Here is a 17979-nt window from a genome sequence, read left to right as displayed (position 1 = left end):
GCATAACTATTTAACAGCTATATTATTTCTATATTAGATATTGAAAGCATATTTCCCTTTTAACATTTAATCTCATAATACAGTATTTTATTTGTTATGATTATTTATAAAAAAACATTTAATTAATAGTTACAATTAAACTAAAATAAAAATTAAGTACAGAGATAAATATAAATTTTTACGGGTATAATCAATCATGCACCCCTCACTGTCCCTGTTTTGAAAACAATGTTCGGTTCTGTTTACTTTTCTATTTCTGTTTTATTTTAAAAAAATTAATAAGTATATATATTTCTATCAGAGTAAAAACAAAACTCAAACAGACTCACCCCATGATTATGGTGTGTAACACAAGCAAAAGAGATACCGCTATAAGAAAAAAACTTGTAAAAGTAGAGCTTAGATTTTCATTTATAGCACTAGGGTTATCATCTGGATGTATAACATCACTTCACTTTAACAATGAATACCTGGTAATTTAATGTTGTAACAAGCAGTCAGAATGTAATGTAAAAGATTTCTATGAATTAAAATTGAACTCAATAAACTATACTAAACAAAAATTTTAACAGTGTTCACGGGTACAGTCACAGACTAACTTTATGTTGGGTTTGGTCATGTGTTTAGCCAAACCCAAGCCTTTGACACATTGAATTTAGTAATGCTACCTTCCAGATTAAGAGGATCAAAATCATGTCTTGATAGCCTCTCTGATACGGGGGTACCGATGAGCCCATCGAGAGAAGCCTGCAGAATAAGAGTTAGAAAATGCAACTACCTCAAAACCCTTTGGTGCTCTAATAACTAGCATTAAAGTAAACATAATCACCAGATGAGATAATTTCCGAAAGATCCATATCCTCTTTAGTATCCTGCAACAGATTATAACAAACAATCAGGTGTTAGCACAGAACCCACCCAAAACTCGTAGGCTTGACAATTAGTAATGTAAGGGAATTCACAATGCACCTGTTCTGATGAAGTCAGACATCTTGCAATGAGCAGATAAAGAGTGCGAAGAGTGCTATAGTTGAAATCAGGTCGATTCAAAAGAGCCTCTTCTGATGTATATTCAAATACCAGTGCACAGATGCTTGAAGCCATCATCATACTAGACATTTCATCAGTGCTATCTACAAACCATGTTTCAGCAACTAAGTTAAGATACATGCTTTACTTCATACTGTCAATTCAACAAATGAAGCAATAAACAAATAATGGTACTTGTCAGAGATACAGTTAACAGTAAAAGGATCAGTCAGTAACACATAAAATTTCCATGGAGAAATGTTTCTAAGCATTCCATCTAATTTACTAGGATTTTCTAATTTTGAAAGTCATAATTCTCTCATGGGGCTTGATCACACTTGACATAATAAACATTACATGGCAATATGAAATATCAAGAAGACACCAAAGTTTCTCCGAATTCCAATCTTCAAGATCTTGTTCAAGATTACTTCCCTTTCCTTTGGAGATTTGATTATAGTATCTCGGAATGATTGAACAATTCCCTTGGTATGTTTACACTTTTCAAGAATTTTATGTTTTTTTCTCCATTGTGAGATCTAATTATCAAAAATTACCTTCTCTCACATGAGAAAACACTAATTTTAATGGTTGCTGACAAGTATGATACCTGACCAATGAGCTAATGCTTTAAGAAGACGAACAATAGCTGACTCATCCAACATCATATGAACTTTGTCTTTCTACAGTAAAAAAGGTGATACTCGTGTCAAATTTTGCACAATCAATATATTATTATAAGACTGGTCACTATGACAAGAAAATCACCTTCAATAGTAGGTTCACTATTGTATCACACGCCAAAAAAATGCAACCATTATCCTCAAGAAAAGCATTTGACCCAACTAATTTATTGAAGCAATCTAAAACCTACAAATAAACACAACATATTTAGCAGCCAGACAATAAAAATTGTTCTGTTACTACTGTAATTGAATGATGTCATTGCAATTATTGAAAGGATTACAGTAAGAAGGAACAAAATCAATAACTAATAACGAGCAAAGATATTTCTTTATTTGACGTAATCAAACTATATCATATTTCCCTATTTAATATAATTAAATCATATCTTTAAGGCTTTCCATCAAGCTAGAGCACATGTATCATTAGTCAAGTTCCTTAAAAATGTCATCAACACAAAACTTCTTGATAGATTTAGCGAACATGTCGGTTGCTAGAGCTAACAAAGTCTATAATGACAAAGCTTCACACATTGATTGGGTGCAAGTGTGTAAAGATCACGTGTTTAGGAGCTTGAGGCCCATAGCAGTGGTTGCCCTTTAGTCAGGCAACGTAGTGGTCCCTCGAGAAGGGCGATGGCTCTGATTGCAGAGTCACACTGGAGGTCCAAGGATGCAACCGCTGCCGGTGAACCAAAAATGCTTGGATGGTGTAGCAGCTGCCAAGAGCAAAAATGATCGTAGAGTAGGAAAGATAAGGAGGAGAAAAAAATGATCAGAAGACATGACAGCTGCCAAATGGAAAATATGCTTGAGAGTAGAAACTGCCAAAGAGAAGAAAAGCTCACAAGGCATGGCGGTTATTAGAGCAAAAATGGTCAAAGAAAGCTGCGATTGTCAGAGAGAAAAAATGTTGCCATGGTTATTGTTTAGCCAAGATATCAGAATGACAGTCAATGGACGACAACTACAAATCAAAGTGACACAGTCAGTGAATGACAACTACAAATCAGAGTACAAACATAATTAAATACAACAGAAAAGGTGACTAATTAGAGTTTCAAATTTTTGTTTAAGGGAACTTAGCAGTAGAATAGTGACAAAGGATGTTGCGAGGATGATACCACTCTGATATCATTAAAAACATTATTCGTAACTGTGCATCTTATGCGCACTTGAGTACTCTTCTTTATAATAAAGAAGAAATACAATAATAAGGAACAAAATCAATAACTAATAATGAGAAATATTTTCTGAGATATTTCCCTGTTTGATGTAATCAAACTCTATCTTTAACAGCAATAAATGTGAAAGCCAAGTGAGAATATCAAGATGAACTACACATCATTCAAGCAATCGTTAGAATAACCAACATAAAAAAAGAGAAGGATAAATGGAAATTTTTAATTTAAAAATACAAGTATTGGAACCAAAAAATAACTCACAGCCTCAAGTCCTTTGCAAGAAGCCAAAGCTTTGCATCCTTCAATGTTCATAGTAATTTGAGACAGCATAGGTAGAAGAAAGCAAACAGAGTAGAAGGGCCTGGGACATAGAGTTAAATTATGCAAATGCTCCACTATAAATGAATTTTCTTTTGCCCATAATTATCTTTGAAGATACCTTTGTTCATCTTCACCTTCAATGGAAAGCATATACCCTAAAAGATCTTGAACCTTCTCCTTGCATGCTAGAGGCGCTTCTGCAAGATAGCTGAAACAAAAACTATCCACATTAGCATAAGATGAAGGAACAGGGTGAAAATTGATGAAACAACTATCTAAATTAGCTTAAGATGATCTATACAATTGCAATTGGCTTCTAGAAAATAAATTAAATCTGCATGTTTCTTTCCTGATACTACACATACACTGCGATGGTATGACAGTGAAAGCATGAATAATATACAGGTTAAGAAGGTCTATCATTGTTGAAACTTTTACATAACAAATGTCACACCAATATATGAAAGATGTCTTCCAGATATGATTTGAAATAAATCTTGTTAATCCATCAAGTGTCAAAGTAAACATAATTTAAAAGAAAGAAACGGTAAAACATACCTCCCAATAATTCGCACTGAAGCAAGTAAATCATCCCCTTTCTTTTGCCCATGTTCCTGTATGATTTCACCATTATAATTTGATATATGTTTGTAAGCAGGATAAAGAGAGTAGGAGAGAATAATACTATAATCGGATGAACTTTATATATTTAAGACTGCAGTACAAAGTATGGTAAAGAGAAAAACAACTTGTATAATGAAATTGAATTGTACAAAAGATAACGAGTCTCTGTTTACCCAAGTATTTATACTACAGCAGACTCGAGAGGAGTTAGTTATAACTGTTTAACCAAGGCTGTTACAACATATTAAAAGAGAGTTAGTTGTAACTGTCTAACCAAGGCAGTTACAGCCATCGAAAGATATTCTACTACTAGGGAATTATTTAGTACAAAGGAGTTATGCACTAACAAATTACATGAGTCACAATTGACACCAACAATGACTCTTAACACTAATAATTAAAATTACATTAAGCAATTAAACATCAGCCTTACCTTTGCATCTTCCAAATACTCTAGTACAACAGCAATTGTCTCGTTAAGCTGGAGAATCAGCTTTGTTAGTGTGCCTTCATCTAGGAGGTTTCCTGTAAAAGAAAGAGTACGATGAAGATGCATTATACTCAATTAACAAGAACTTAACCACAGAGACATGTTTCCAAAAGTGTCAGCAGCACTGGTTTCAAAATGTGAGACAAGTATCACATTACCAAGTAATTAAAATCCCAATAGAAATAAAATCCGAATTTCCAAATGGTATCCATATGGTTTACAATTGACAAAACTAGCTCACTATATTCACTATATGGGAGTATAAACAACTAAACCAGCATAATTAAAAATTACATTATGTTGAAATCTTTTAGTATCATTTGAAATGTAATTAAAAGCCATGTATTCATATTCTCACCCCTATACGTTCTAAAAATGCTGCTGAAAACTCTAGACAGCCTAATAATCATCACATTTAACAGATAATAGAATTGAGAAGAACCCATCCAGCCCAAATTTATCTTCTATACATACATACGTACATGTCTGTGTGTGTATTCAAATTAACGTTTGTGATGAAGCCTTAAATGCTAACTTAGGCACTAAAAGTCCAGCAATGCAACAGCTGACCAACCCCACAATTTGGAGAGTTTCCAGTTGAAGTAAGGGGCAGGGAATGAATGATGAGGTAGAAGAAAGAGAAATGCAGGATTTATGATGTGTGAATTTGGTCATAAAGGGCATCGAGAGGAGTGAGGGATGTCTTTTGATCATTGGTCAGTTATCGGGCAAAGGATTTTTTTCTCTGTAGGAGCTTTGGGTCTGGGCAACAAAACTCTAATTCCTTTGAATAGCCTTTTTCGTCTAAATAATACCTCCAGCAATTTTCTTACTCCAGGTTTGAGTTGTTATTGTCAGTATTGGTTATCAGTTTGTAACCCAAAATGTGAATCGATATTCATCATATGTGCCAAAATATCCATAACTATTTCATAATATCATATCACATCAATATGATCTCTTTTATTTAATCCTTTGCCTATGTCCCTATAATTTTAACAGTGTGGTCACAATTATAGATCAAGTGGACTGAATTATTGCAGAGGAACCATTTTCAGCTTTGTTACATTTTTCATTAAAATAAAAATAAAAAACAGAATTTAAAGGCTGAGTGGATTGAGTTTCTTTGAATATACCATCATTTTCCTCAACATTTGATATCAATTTTATTATCTTCTCAACCAAAGAGTAAGCAACAGCCACATTATGTCGCTTTGAAAAAATTGCTTCAGCAGTAGCTGAAGTATCCTGAGACGCTTCATATTTCAAATATGCCAACTCATTCAGTAGAACAGCAATTTCGACCCTTGACTGCTCCAAGACAAGCAACAGACACCTAAAATGGGAAGGGGTGAGAAAATAAACCAAGACGCTCACAACGCAGATGATTAAGAAAATTATTAGCAAGCACAGCTTACATGTCAGCTGAAGCTGGATCCCGTGCTTCATTTGTGTTTAGTTGGCTAACCAACCAATCTTCTCCATGCATGGAAACCATAGACTCGGCTAAAATGAGAGCCTGCAACCTTTCAGCAGGAGCTGTACATGAATAATAAATCAAGCAATTCATACAGCTTAGTGTTTTATTGTCTTAAAAAAACCATAATGCAGTACAGTAAGATTAAAACATGTGATATAAAGCTTCAGAATAACCATATAAAAGGGCAAAGAGGAAGTGCATCCACAACCTTTCCCTCAAACCAACCACCTTATTAAAACCAACTCTCCAGACTAGACAACAGCAGTTAGTCCATAAGGTGTTCAGTTTCTTGCAACAACAAAGCCTGCTGTCTTAAAACCTTTCAGTATGCAAGATCAAACAAGTATGTAACTTGTTACAGCATTTATATGGTGTCATTTATAAATACTGTAACTTGTATTTTATTTTTTCATTCATACTTTATAGCTTCATATGTTAGCACTTTTATTTGTTTTTTTTTCCTTTTAACGTGATCTGCTGATGTGGCAATGAACAATTATTAAAATAGGGAACTGGAGAGGTTGGTTACAGCTTTTCATTTCCTCTGTGCGAGTGTAACCACCCAATGCATATATGTGCTGGTTACGTTTTGCAATAGACAGATTACCATCAAAATATTTTTTCTCAGTGTCACATCTCTGTTACTCTTATCCTTGAACACAGGGAATCGTTCCTAAAATTTCAATTCCCTAGTCCATTGGGTTTTCTATACTCTCAGAGTTTATTCTCCCTACATACGTTCCATCTCATCATGTTTATCAGCTGAGGGGAAATGGCTAAAATTACAACTTTTAAGAACCTAATGAAGGAATGCATAAAGAGAAACTGAAACAACAGGTAAAATGAACTGTGCACATAATTAAGCAAATTGTCTCAACATACCAACACGGTTCTGCAGAACAGCCATTATACCAGTGCGGATATTGGTTGACCAGCTATCTTGAGGAAGTAATCGTAGGGCATCACGAAGTTGTGTCTGAAATGTGAAGTACTTGTAGTCAATTGCAAGGTAAATGAATGAAGTTGCACATACATAAATTACAAAAATAGATATCTTATTATGCTCAAAGTATATAGATTTGAACCCAAGAAGGTCATGAATTCAATTTATAAATTTTTGGTCATCCACAAGGCAGATTGGACATATTGGTCTCCTAAGGAGCATAAACCATCAATTCAAAATAGACCCTTTATATGAAAAGGTTCTATATTATGAACCAAATACTCCAACAAGCAAATGCACTTGATTTACACTGCAGAGAGATGACTAGAATATGGAGAACAGCATCTAATTTCTTATCTAGAAGTAATTTGATAAAATATCAGGAAAGAAACAACTCTAAATAAACCAAATTCCAGTGCCATATCAATTTAAGTAGATTTTTTATCTTCAAGTATACTAGAATATCACTACACCATAAAACCATGCCTGAAGGAAAACAGAGTAAGACAAGATCACATACCGAATCTTTTGAGGTAAGAATGGCATTCAGCAAGTGGAGTGCTTCAAATTTTAAGGAATTGTGCAAGACAGCAAACTGCCTTGCTAATGCTGCCACCTGTAGAGGGACGTGTCAAAATATTGCTTCACCAAAGACATTATATATGTTTATTTCATGATGCAAGATTAGTTAATAAAAATGAAAACAAATTAAGTATAGAATAGAAATATTACAGAAGCACACTTACAATAACTGAGATATCAGATAAGTCATTATTCTGGATTATTTCAAAGGACATCCTACCCACAATCAATTGCAGAAGTTTGAAAGATAATTCCATCACATGTGAACCTGCACAGTGGTTGAGAATACTGATAAGTAAACAACAATCAGGAGCACATGTTTATAATTCACATGTTAGTAGATGTGTTTATGTACGCACTAAAATGTGGTAATTACAAATAAGAATTACTGAATGACATAAGACGAAATCTCGAGAGAGAAAAATTCTCGGGGACACCAAAGTTATAACCGTAAACATTTTTGGTGATGAGCAGGGGATCAAGCCTTGAAAGTTAACACACACAAAATGATAAAGAATATTCACGTTGAGGATATGCAGCATTCTGGACCAATATCTTGTTGATATCCGTTCCAGAGCTCAAAACACAGATAGTACAGCCTTGTTTACCAATACATTCCATTCCTAACTGTTGTACATACTGTGTTAGTGTATTACCCCAATATAAAAAATTAAAATACACTAACTGCCAATGGTTTCACTCAGTCCCTTACTTTTCAGTACGGTAAAAGCAAGCATTACCAGCAGGCAATGGATTCTTACCGTCTTGCAAAGCACTCATTTGAGAAGCTAGTACCTTGATGCCTCCAGATTCACAAAATCTCGTGATTCCATTTCCAGAAGCAGCTGACACCAAGTACAAAAACTCATAGCATTCTTGAAGAACAGACGAGCCAGACCTTAACAAGAGATTAAAAAATAAACAAAAAAAGGACTAGCTGAAGGCAAAATAAGGTGTATGAAAGCAAGTGTAGATCATTACTGGGTGGATATAACTTCTAACACAAGTGGAATATTCAAAACCATGTCCTCCGAAGAAGCTATATCTGGAACGCGACAAAATGCAGCAAGCACAGTGATGGATAGGCTTAAATATGCATCGCGATTCTCATTGACGCCACTTCCCATACCTAATTCAAAAAAGATAGTGTGAAAAACACATTAGAAATGAATAGAGAAGGAGCAGGAAAAAAGTTAAGTACCAGTTCTAAGAAGGCGATACAGAAAGCGAGGGCCAACCGCATCATACACCCTCCGAAGAGAGTAGTGATCCTCAGCTTTGCAGAACTTGGTGACCAGAAGTAGCCCAGCAAGACGCTGTTCGTCTCGCTCTCCTTTCAGCAGTTTCAAGCAGTCCTCCAGATTGGGACTCTGAGTTCCCTTCATTCATGAACACCATTTACAATTTATACATTCAGAGAACAGAGAGAAACAACGGAAAATGCATCAATGAAAGTGGTGTAGGAAGTACCTGTTCAGGTTCAGTGGAAGGCTCCTCACTCATCTTCTCCTCAGACATTGGTTCAGTAATTGTTATTGGGGATTCAAACGATTTTCACCTAAATTAAACTGTAATAACTGTTATCACAGAGCAAGTCACAAATTGAAGTCCACCTACAAAGCAACCTATCGGGAACAGGGAAGCGACGGTGTATTGCCGGAAAACGCAGCAGAGATGAATAGAGAGAAAAGAAGAAAGGACTAGAGAGTGAGAGTTAAACGAAATTGAAATTAAGTAGAAAATATTATTCAGTATATCAAAATATATATCAATATCTATATATCTATATCTATGTATATCTATCTATATATATTTTGAGAATATGAAAACAAAGTTATTATATTCAACGTAATTCTGACTTAAAAACCACAAACAAATCTAAAGCTCAAAATTTTAAAAAATATATAACTAGGAATAGAAGAAAGATTTATAATATAATTTGTTCGGTGCAGGGGAGCAGTGCAGAGCAGCAGAAAAATAAGGGTGAAACCCTAATTAGTGAGTTTTCTTCACTCACGCACACTAAACCGCTGTCGTTTTGGGTTTTAATCTTTTAATTTTCGACACTCTCATGTTTGTTTTTATTTTCAAAAATCATATTTGAAAGAATTAATGTTTCTAAAAAACGATCCTTAACCAAAGTTTTCACAAAATCATTCTTTTAACAACTTGAGAATTTAATTCTCCCGTACTAAAGTAGCGGTTTTACTGCATAAAAGATACTCAATTTTTATAAGCAGTTTCTGTTTTTTAAACACTTCTCAAAGGAAGTGCTTTATGAAAAAAGAGAGAGGGTATTTTAAGGAAAACACAAAATTGTGTGGGAAGTGCAAACATAGTACTTGAATCTGTTGAATCTGTTGTAGTTGAGTGGTTGTATTTGTTGGTGATGGGAAAGGTACGATGTGGTCTCTGGGCACTTCCAAAGGGATTGTAGAAATTGGCAAGTTGGGTGTGTATGTGACTGCCAATCATTCTTAGGTACACTTTCGCCGACAATCCGCGCAACCTCAGCAAAGCAAGTTCATGCGAAATGTATTCTCCTAAACCCTCGTCTTGTTCCTCGTATCTAATCATCTCAGGGTTTATTTACTTTAAACCATGCTCACCAAAATATGTTCTTTTTAAATTCTTGATTTTTAAATTTCATGAGGATTGGGTGGCCATGGTACTGTTAATCCCTTGCCTTCCTCTTTTTCTGTCAATGTTTGCAATTTTGTGTCTCTGTAGAGTGAGCTAGGTCAGTTTATTGAGGACTTCATAATCCCTTTACTTGATTATTCTAATGTTTTTAACAATCTTTTTAGGTTAAAAATATAATTCAGCCCCTACTCCAGGCACAAATTTTCTCTTTGATACTTTTAAAAACCTTATTAAATTAGACGCAATAGTGTAAAGGTCACCGATTTGGTCCTTGTTAAAGTTAATTTTCTTTATGTATTCTTAATTTGGTCCCTATAGATTCTTAATTTAGTTCCTTATAGGTAGGAAGAAATTTCAAATACTGATAATGTTTGCAGAGAACGATTCCGCAAGTTTTTATGTAAAGCAACTAAATTGAGAATTGGCAACATATGTAGGCTTTGGATTTTATGTTAAACCATAATGTTCTGAGTTCTTGATTCCCTTTCCTCAGTCTTCACTTTTTGGAATGCGAGATTCAAAATCGAATTGGGTGTTCTCCCAAACATTCCTCATTCTCGGTAAAGTCTTTCTTTCGCTCCCTCTCATTGTGCACTTGTTGCTCTGGCCGGGTTCAGAGTTCTTGAAATCCTTTCCTCACTCTTCACATTCCAAAACTGAGTTTAATTGAATTTGAAGCGTATAGATTTCTTGTGTTTACGATCACATCATGTTATACACTCATTTTTATTTTTGTTTATTATTATTATAATAGTTTTACTTTGTTAACTTGTGTGTGCTTCTAGTGGGATAAGGCTTTTGTTGTTGTTAACTTCTGTGCAACTAATAAGTAATACACTTTTTATAATGTTAGAATCTCTTGCTACTCACAAGCAATACTAATTCTTTTTAAATTACAGCTTTTACTGCCACTCTCTGCACCTGTTGGCGTGCTTGCAAGTCCTATTTGAAGTGATTGGTGGGGGAAGATCGAAGTTTTGCTTTGAGATAATTGACATTGATTTTGTGAATAATAGTGAGTAGGCTGTTGGTTGTCACTTCTGTGCACAAGGGCAAAGCCAGCAAGCATGTGGTAGTTGTTGTTTTATGTGAGAAGAAAGAGCATAACATTTGTAAACTTTTGCATGCAGCATGGCAAACAGCAAATATGAGTATGTCAAGTGTTTTGAAGTTGAAGACGAGGTCATGTTTCCCAATATCATCCTTGTTTGGATAAATGCCTGTAGCCTTCACAAACCTTATGATCTAAACGCATTGAAGCTGATGAACTCTTGTGCCGTTGAAATTCTTGAAGAGTATGCAGATGTAGTCCTTGCATATGGATTTAGCAATGAGTATACCTTTGTATTGAAGAAGACCTCCAAGTTTTACGAAAGGCGTGCTAGCAAAGTGTTATCCATCATTACTTCTTTTTTCTCCTCTGTCTTTCTGAGAAAATGGGGTGAATTCTTTCCGCACAAGGAACTGCAAAGTCCTCCTTCCTTCCACGGGCGAGTCATACCTTGTGCGTCCATAGAAGCCCTTCAAGCGTATCTTTTGTGGCGGCAGAATATTTGTCATTTGAGTAATCAACATGAGCAATGCCTTTGGCGTCTTGTTGAACGTGGAATGAATGAGAAGGAAGCATGGGATTTTATCAAGGGTTTTGACAAAAGTGAGCTAAACAATCTTTTATTCGATGAGTTCAATGTCAATTACAATACACTGGAGCCAATATTCCGACAAGGTTCTTGTGTTCTAAAGACAGTGGTAGAGGATGTTGTGAAATACACAGATAACGGTGCTCCAATTAAAAGGCACAGACGGAAGATAATCACTGTGCATTCCAAGAAAATAGCGGGTAAGAGATTTTGGAATGAGCATACCGTTCTTTTGAAGGAACTTGGTGGTTTTATCGAAGAGATTAACAATGTGACTCCAGAGTATGTGAGATCCTTTGAGTTTGATAGCAAATTGATGCCGTCTACATGGATTGTAGTTCGAATAGATGGATGCCACTTCCACAGATTTTCTGAGGTACATGAATTTGTGAAGCCAAATGATGATAGAGCCCTTAACCTGATGAATTTGTGTGCAGTTGCTGTCTTAGAAAAGTTTTGGGAGGATATAGTCTTTGCCTATGGGGTTAGTGATGAGTACAGTTTTATTATTAAGAAAACCAGTAATCTTTACCAAAGGAGAGCTAATAAAATGGTTTCAGCAATTGTGTCTTTCTTCACATCCACTTATGTGATGAGATGGAATGAGTTCTTCCCACAGAGAGAGTTAAAATACCCTCCTTCCTTTGATGGGAGAGCAGTGTGCTATCCATCTACTGAGATTCTGAGGGACTACCTTTCATGGAGACAGGTGGATTGCCACATCAACAATCAATATAACTCTTGTTTCTGGAAGCTGGTTGCATCTGGAAAAAGCAAAAGGGAAGCCCAGAATAGTTTAAAGGGTGGTCAGTTGCAAAAGAAAATTGAAGAATTGGCTATTGACTACAATAAATTACCAGTCATGTTCCGACAAGGATCCTCAGTTTATAGGGACAAAGTAGACACTGTTCTAACTCACGAGGAGAATGGTAACTCTTTTGAAAGTAAAGGAAAGGTCATTGTAGAACATGTTGACATTATTGGACCAACCTTTTGGTTGGAACACTTAAACGTCCTTGATGAATAGCTGTATATGTTGTCATTGAGTCTCCAACTTAAATTTTTACTTTTTATTGTAGCTGGAAATTTTTACTGGTTTGGTTTCACGTTCTAGGTTTTATATTTATATTTTCTTATTTAATTTGCTTGAAATCAGAAAGTGCTACATATATTTTATTGCTTATAGTACAAATACGCATGCCAGTCGTAGATCCCTTTACTCCTCCCTTTCCAACAATCGAGTTTAGTTACATCATTGCTGCATATGACCATGACTACCAAACTCAAAAGAACAATAACCGGATTTATATAAATTAAAATAGATAGGTGCAATAATTTGTATATATGTTTAAAACCACCTAAAACAATGCAGTACTGTGATTGATGAAATGCCAAACGGAAAACTGAAAATGCACAAGATGTTTGACAAAATACATAAGTGAACTAAAACAATGTTTTATGCAATGAAAATGTTTGGAAAACAATGTAAAATTTACAAAATCACAGTTGAAAACCAAATTTTGCAGTAAAACCAGTCTATCAGCGTGACAACAAATACTGATCTGATTTTCTATGCATAATTGAGTTGAATGTAAAATGTACATGCAAACAAGTTTATTATCATCTTAATTAACTAATGGAATGTAAAATTTAACTAAGTAAAGCATGTAATCATGGGTATTTCTTACCAAACAAATCATCAATCTTAATCAGGTTTAGTTTGACAAAAACTAGAAAAAACGGTGACAAAAGGCTAATGAGAATTTACTCAGTTCATGACGTTTTGATAGTAAGTTACTATTGGTATACTATTAACATTTCCCTTAACAAGATTTTGCATGCTGTTTCTTGTTTTTACAGTTCAACACTTAAAGCCAACTATTTTCGCTCCCTACACGTTACATAAAGTAGATGCAGCAAACAGAGCTCACAATTTTTAACATTTTCCTAAATTATAACTTCCACGATGTAGACTAAAATAGGAGCAGTGCACCAGTTTATGATATAAGTAGCAAAAAACTCCACTTCCCTACGGACAATTTCAACATTAATGCTTGTAAAAAATGGTGTTGGGAGAACTTTACCCCTAATCCTAAATGACATGACTCAACATGGATAAGGTTTGATCTAATGACTAGTAAATACTAAGCGTATCAAATAAAGTGCTAAATCCAAAATTTTTGTAATTTAAAGAATGAATCAATAGCAAAGCCATTCATTGTTGTACATCGTAATTTCTCTAAGGCTACTTGCGTTTTGTAATTTTTGTAAATACTTTCTATAAGTATGTTGCGTTTTGCAAATTTCTCATTTTGTTTTTTTCTTTAGAAAGGATGTGGCATGCAGAAAAATCTTATCAACTTCATCCAGCTTTGGTAAGTCTTGGTCTTTTTGCATGTTTTTTGAGTTTAGAGACATTTGTCGTAGATGGTCCTCAAAATTATTTGTTTCTCCATCGCTTTGCTCTGGAAACTTATCAAACTCGTCCAAATAAAGAGGTTTTTCCTCTTTGGTGAAATTCTCTACATCCGAATCCGTCTCAAATATATCTGATAAGTTATCAGAAACAGAATCCAATTCAGAGTCCATATCTGTCTCATCTTCTGTACATCCAGTGTTATCATCCATCAACTCTTGGTGTTTATCTGAATTCTCTGACTGAAAATTTGAAATTCTCTCTCTGTCAATGTTCTGGATTGTGTCAGAAGCATATGTATTACTCTCTGCTGCACTTTTAAATTGCGCTTGCAGAATTTCAAGTTCTTGTTCTAGTCTTGGAATATGTCTCCTCACAGCACGGAGAGCATCCCTGTATTTAGATTTATCCAATGCCTGCAAAAGATGAGAATAAACATCATCAAGGCACTGAAGAATTTTTAAAATAAACAGACAAGTAGCTTGAACAGGAGTGATTGTATGTACGCATCCAAGGTCCGCAAATGCAAAATTTCAAACATAGTCTGGTTGTGCAACTGAAGCGTTATGTTGTAGAAATTTCAACATAAAGTTCTGGACAATGAAAGACCAAGAACTGTTGGAGGATTTTGAAACCCCACACCCAGTAAACTCAATTTCTATTCTGTATTAAAAAGTGACTAAAAATTGAGTACACAAACACCGTACCTTCTTTCTCGAAAGAGACACTCGTGGAGACATAATCTCTGTTGGTGGTTGGGAGTAGTTTTTCCCTCTGTACATTATTATTGTGTTATCTTCATGAATGTCAAGCACTATACCTCCAGTCAATCTTGCCAGCTCAACAGCAATTTCCTTAACCTCCTCTGCTGAAAATGTCTTCACCACTACTTTCAAAGTCTGATGTTTTTTCCAATGCAGATGCATGTTCAAAATTACACCTTGGTAAATTCCTCGCCTTCCAACTGGCACATAATTTTTGCATTTAAGGCCCATCTTTAAGAAGAAAAAGTGTTCTTCTGGTGTTAATATCTCAGGATCGTGGGTTGTTTCTGAAGATTCAGAAGGCTCAATCTTTTTTAGGGCTTCACAAAGTCTCTCTTCTTTCTTTCGAGCCTAGAATGACAGAGAAAGCATTGTTTGTTCAATAACTGACACAACAAAATCAAATTGAGTGCTTTCATAACACTTTTAACTCTAATGACGTATTCAATTACAGAACAAATAGTTTGTACACAGATACACTAAGATCAACCTTCGTTAGAGGACAAAAAAAATGTCTTGCTCTGATAAACACATGATGTTGTACCAGGACAAGAAAAATTATTGGAGTGGGCAGATTGGGAGAGTATTCAAAACCATGAAGCTGTTTTGTGTATATTTTTATCTCTGGATCACAGAAATGGACAAGATAGCTTCTTGGTCAGAGTTTTGGTTCAATGCCAATTATAATGGTTATGTCAAGCCTACCCATTTTAAGACAATCTATGGTAAGATCCACTCCTCCTCCAGATCCAGGATGTTTGGGGTCTCCTCAGCAGACTGGGAGAGGACCAGGATCTCATGAATACCTGGAGGAGGGATTTACCTCAGGTATCTTCGCCTATGTCTGGATCACTTCAAGCAAATGGATGTCCAATGAATAATACTACATTTCTTTTCCTCATTTTCATTCTACTCTTGATCCAATTCTACCACTCATATATAATAAGCTTATTACACAGAACCTCTTCCTCACCCTTGTTTGTGAAAGATAAGTGGGGGTGACATTTTTTCTCAAGGGCCATTAACAAAGGGTAAGCAACTAAAATGTTGAATTGAAAATGTGAAGTTAAAGCTAATAAGGGTAAGAGAGAAACTATGAATGGATATCTCCTATTCAAGCAATGAAATGTCTCTCAGTGCCCAGGTTTGGAATAATAAGAGTGGTAGTACTACTTTTATGCAGTATCAGAAATTAGTTTTATTCATAACAGAACAGCTTTTTCCCTCCAGTCAAGAAAGGTGATAAAGGGTGGTTAGCTAGAATCAATTGAAAACTGAGAGGAATTGGGAGGAAGAATACAGGTTTCTCAAATATCTTGGTAAAGGAAAGAATTTTATGTACAACATATCTGTATGTATCACATAGATACTATGCTAGGGCAGAGATTGACTTTTAAGATATAAAGATTACATTTTTACCCTGATTTCGGGTTCAGTACCAAACAATGTCTCTCTCAAAAATCTAGATATCTTCAAAGACAATTTACCAAACATATTTTGACAAATTCTATGCAAATTATAAGAGAAAAAAAAATACTTGAATTAGATGGCAAGTTGTTAACTTATTATAAAAATGAATGCACTAAAATAGTTCTGTAAATCATCATTAAACATTGAAAGGCTTAATTCATGTTTATGTTACTGAAATTATGTATTTAAAGATTTGAATAGTTATAGTGCAGGATTCCAATATTAAATACAGAGAACAATAAATTTATCTCTACATTCTTTGCACAAAATATTGCTTGAGAGGCTTCTAGTGTTCCAGATGATTTCTTAAGCAACATGTTTTAGCATACATTAGAACAAAACACTATTCCATGACAAATTTTCCAACAGCAACAGATATATTTTTATCAAGAGTGGTATGAAAAATACTAATAAGACATACAAACGTATGTATAGATATAGCAAGCACAGGGAGGCAAAGGTTAAAAACCATACATACTATTTGAAAACAATAGAAAGGGTCGATATACAAGTAAAAAAATAAAAAATTGAACTTACTTTCAACAATTTGTATAAAATTCTTTCCTCTGCTGTCATCCTTTCATACTCTTTCTTCTTCTTAAATCGAAAGAACTTGAGCCATCTTACAACTGCTCTTTTCCCCTTCAATTTTTTCCTATTTACTTTGGCATTGCCATCACCCTCATTACCACTTGGGGCCTTCTCAGAATCCTGATACTGTTTCTCTACAACCTTATTGCTATACTTCAGAAATGGACATGAATGAAAGCCTATGTTTCCCAGGATAGAGCATGCTTTCATATAATGGAGCTGATAAAGAATAGGTTCCTGACCACGAACCTTGCACACAGCATAGTCCAAGCTACAGCAGTGTAAATCAATACTGAAGCAAACTTCTGTTTCAATTATGTTTCTTTTATTCTCACAATATTATAAACTAAAGCAAAGATTAAAAAACTCAAAAATGATAAGTAGTGTAATACAAGACTAGTCCTAGAAATGTAAAACAAGGTTTGAAATTAGTACCTTGTTTTTGGAAATGAGGAATTGGAGGAGAGAATGTTGTGGAAGTGAATTTTAGTGAGAGGGCGTAATGCTAAAAGCCTCCACGCCATATTTCCCAACTTCTAAAAGACGAAAATGAAATTGAGTGCAGAAGAAACTACCACATGCTTGCTGATTTTGCCCTTATGCACAGAAGTGACAACAAAGTGAAAGGTTCTGCATTCATGTGTAATGACTGCATAAAAGGGGTCACCAAATTTTGGGGTAGAAAACCCACATCATTGTTTTGCAGGAAATTTTGGTGGTTAGCATTAGGAGCACAAGGGGGTTGAGTTTTGGAGGAGGAACAAAAAAAGATACGAAATTTATACACTTCAAAATTTCAAGCGCACTCAGTTTTGGAATGTGAAGAGGGAGAAAATAATCTCAAGATCTCTGAACCTGACCACAGCAACAAGTGCACAGTGAGACGAAGCTAAAGACCGGTACTTTACCGAGAAATGGAAGGTTTGGGAGAACGCCCCATTTGATTTTGAAGCTCCAGAATGCCTTTTTGTTCCTTCCCTGAACAGTGTCGTCGCTTTTACCTTGCTATTTTTCAAGACTAAAACATATTTCAAGTCTTCTATAGTAGATTTATTTTTATGTTTTTAATTTTTATAGAAGCAATTCTTAGGTTCTCAGTTTAATCAATTTTTATGGTTT

The 17979-nt window shown here is 35.0% G+C and overlaps 3 protein-coding genes across 12 annotated transcripts; 1 reads left to right on the top strand and 2 right to left on the bottom strand.

Moving 5' to 3' along the window:
- Positions 1–372: 372 nt before the first annotated feature.
- Positions 373–9334, bottom strand: LOC114190454 (neurochondrin). 5 transcript variants are annotated; one of them, XM_028079345.1, is made up of 18 exons: positions 8807–9323; positions 8538–8715; positions 8318–8465; positions 8098–8234; positions 7501–7604; positions 7275–7370; positions 6694–6787; positions 5750–5870; positions 5468–5667; positions 4275–4366; positions 3776–3831; positions 3336–3425; positions 3158–3257; positions 1798–1899; positions 1640–1712; positions 970–1133; positions 830–872; positions 373–747 (listed from the first exon to the last, which is right to left on the bottom strand). In XM_028079345.1, the coding sequence occupies exons 1-18, from the start codon at positions 8852–8854 to the stop codon at positions 692–694; spliced, it is 1902 nt and encodes a 633-aa protein (XP_027935146.1). In that variant the 5' UTR covers positions 8855–9323; the 3' UTR covers positions 373–691. The 5 variants fall into 5 exon arrangements, 2 of the variants coding, with proteins under 2 accessions (XP_027935146.1, XP_027935147.1); XM_028079346.1 differs by lacking the exon at positions 8807–9323 and having other exon boundaries at positions 505–747; positions 8575–8662; XR_003605808.1 differs by lacking the exons at positions 373–747; positions 830–872; positions 970–1133; positions 1640–1712 and adding exons at positions 2245–2431; positions 2561–2600 and having other exon boundaries at positions 8807–9330.
- Positions 9246–12732, top strand: LOC114190455 (tRNA(His) guanylyltransferase 2-like). Of its 3 annotated transcripts, XM_028079349.1 has the most exons (4): positions 9345–9871; positions 10473–10539; positions 10879–10994; positions 11110–12732. In XM_028079349.1, the coding sequence occupies exon 4, from the start codon at positions 11111–11113 to the stop codon at positions 12644–12646; it is 1536 nt and encodes a 511-aa protein (XP_027935150.1). In that variant the 5' UTR covers positions 9345–9871; positions 10473–10539; positions 10879–10994; position 11110; the 3' UTR covers positions 12647–12732. The 3 variants fall into 3 exon arrangements, with proteins under 3 accessions (XP_027935148.1, XP_027935150.1, XP_027935149.1); XM_028079348.1 differs by lacking the exon at positions 10473–10539; XM_028079347.1 differs by lacking the exons at positions 9345–9871; positions 10473–10539 and adding an exon at positions 9246–9334 and having other exon boundaries at positions 10879–12732.
- A 1070-nt stretch (positions 12733–13802) lies between these two features.
- Positions 13803–17921, bottom strand: LOC114190335 (uncharacterized CRM domain-containing protein At3g25440, chloroplastic). 4 transcript variants are annotated; one of them, XM_028079174.1, is made up of 4 exons: positions 17296–17921; positions 16807–17152; positions 14743–15150; positions 13803–14451 (listed from the first exon to the last, which is right to left on the bottom strand). In XM_028079174.1, the coding sequence occupies exons 1-4, from the start codon at positions 17382–17384 to the stop codon at positions 13927–13929; spliced, it is 1368 nt and encodes a 455-aa protein (XP_027934975.1). In that variant the 5' UTR covers positions 17385–17921; the 3' UTR covers positions 13803–13926. The 4 variants fall into 4 exon arrangements, with proteins under 4 accessions (XP_027934975.1, XP_027934976.1, XP_027934978.1 ...); XM_028079175.1 differs by having other exon boundaries at positions 16807–17131; positions 17296–17920; XM_028079177.1 differs by having other exon boundaries at positions 16807–17109; positions 17296–17919.
- Between the last annotated feature and the right edge of the window lie 58 nt (positions 17922–17979).

This window comes from Vigna unguiculata, chromosome 7 (genome assembly GCF_004118075.2).
Source record: "Vigna unguiculata cultivar IT97K-499-35 chromosome 7, ASM411807v1, whole genome shotgun sequence".
Classification (NCBI taxonomy): Eukaryota; Viridiplantae; Streptophyta; class Magnoliopsida; order Fabales; family Fabaceae; genus Vigna; species Vigna unguiculata.
This window is presented reverse-complemented; position numbering and strand designations above follow the sequence as displayed.

Bases quoted from the DNA above. Each gene is read 5' to 3' on its own strand.
- LOC114190454 (XM_028079345.1), bottom strand. From the start codon at position 8,854: ATGTCTGAGGAGAAGATGAGTGAGGAGCCTTCCACTGAACCTGAACAG. The intron at 8,235-8,317 runs GTAATGATCTAC...TCTCTTGTTAAG, and splicing joins TTAGAAGTTATATCCACCCA to GTCTGGCTCGTCTGTTCTTC. The intron at 3,258-3,335 runs GTATCTTCAAAG...TCTATGTCCCAG, and splicing joins GAAGGTGAAGATGAACAAAG to GCCCTTCTACTCTGTTTGCT.
- LOC114190455 (XM_028079347.1), top strand. From the start codon at position 11,111: ATGGCAAACAGCAAATATGAGTATGTCAAGTGTTTTGAAGTTGAAGAC.
- LOC114190335 (XM_028079174.1), bottom strand. From the start codon at position 17,384: ATGGCGTGGAGGCTTTTAGCATTACGCCCTCTCACTAAAATTCACTTC. The intron at 17,153-17,295 runs GTACTAATTTCA...AGTTTGCTTCAG, and splicing joins TCCTCATTTCCAAAAACAAG to TATTGATTTACACTGCTGTA. The intron at 14,452-14,742 runs GTACGGTGTTTG...CATCTTTTGCAG, and splicing joins TGTCTCTTTCGAGAAAGAAG to GCATTGGATAAATCTAAATA.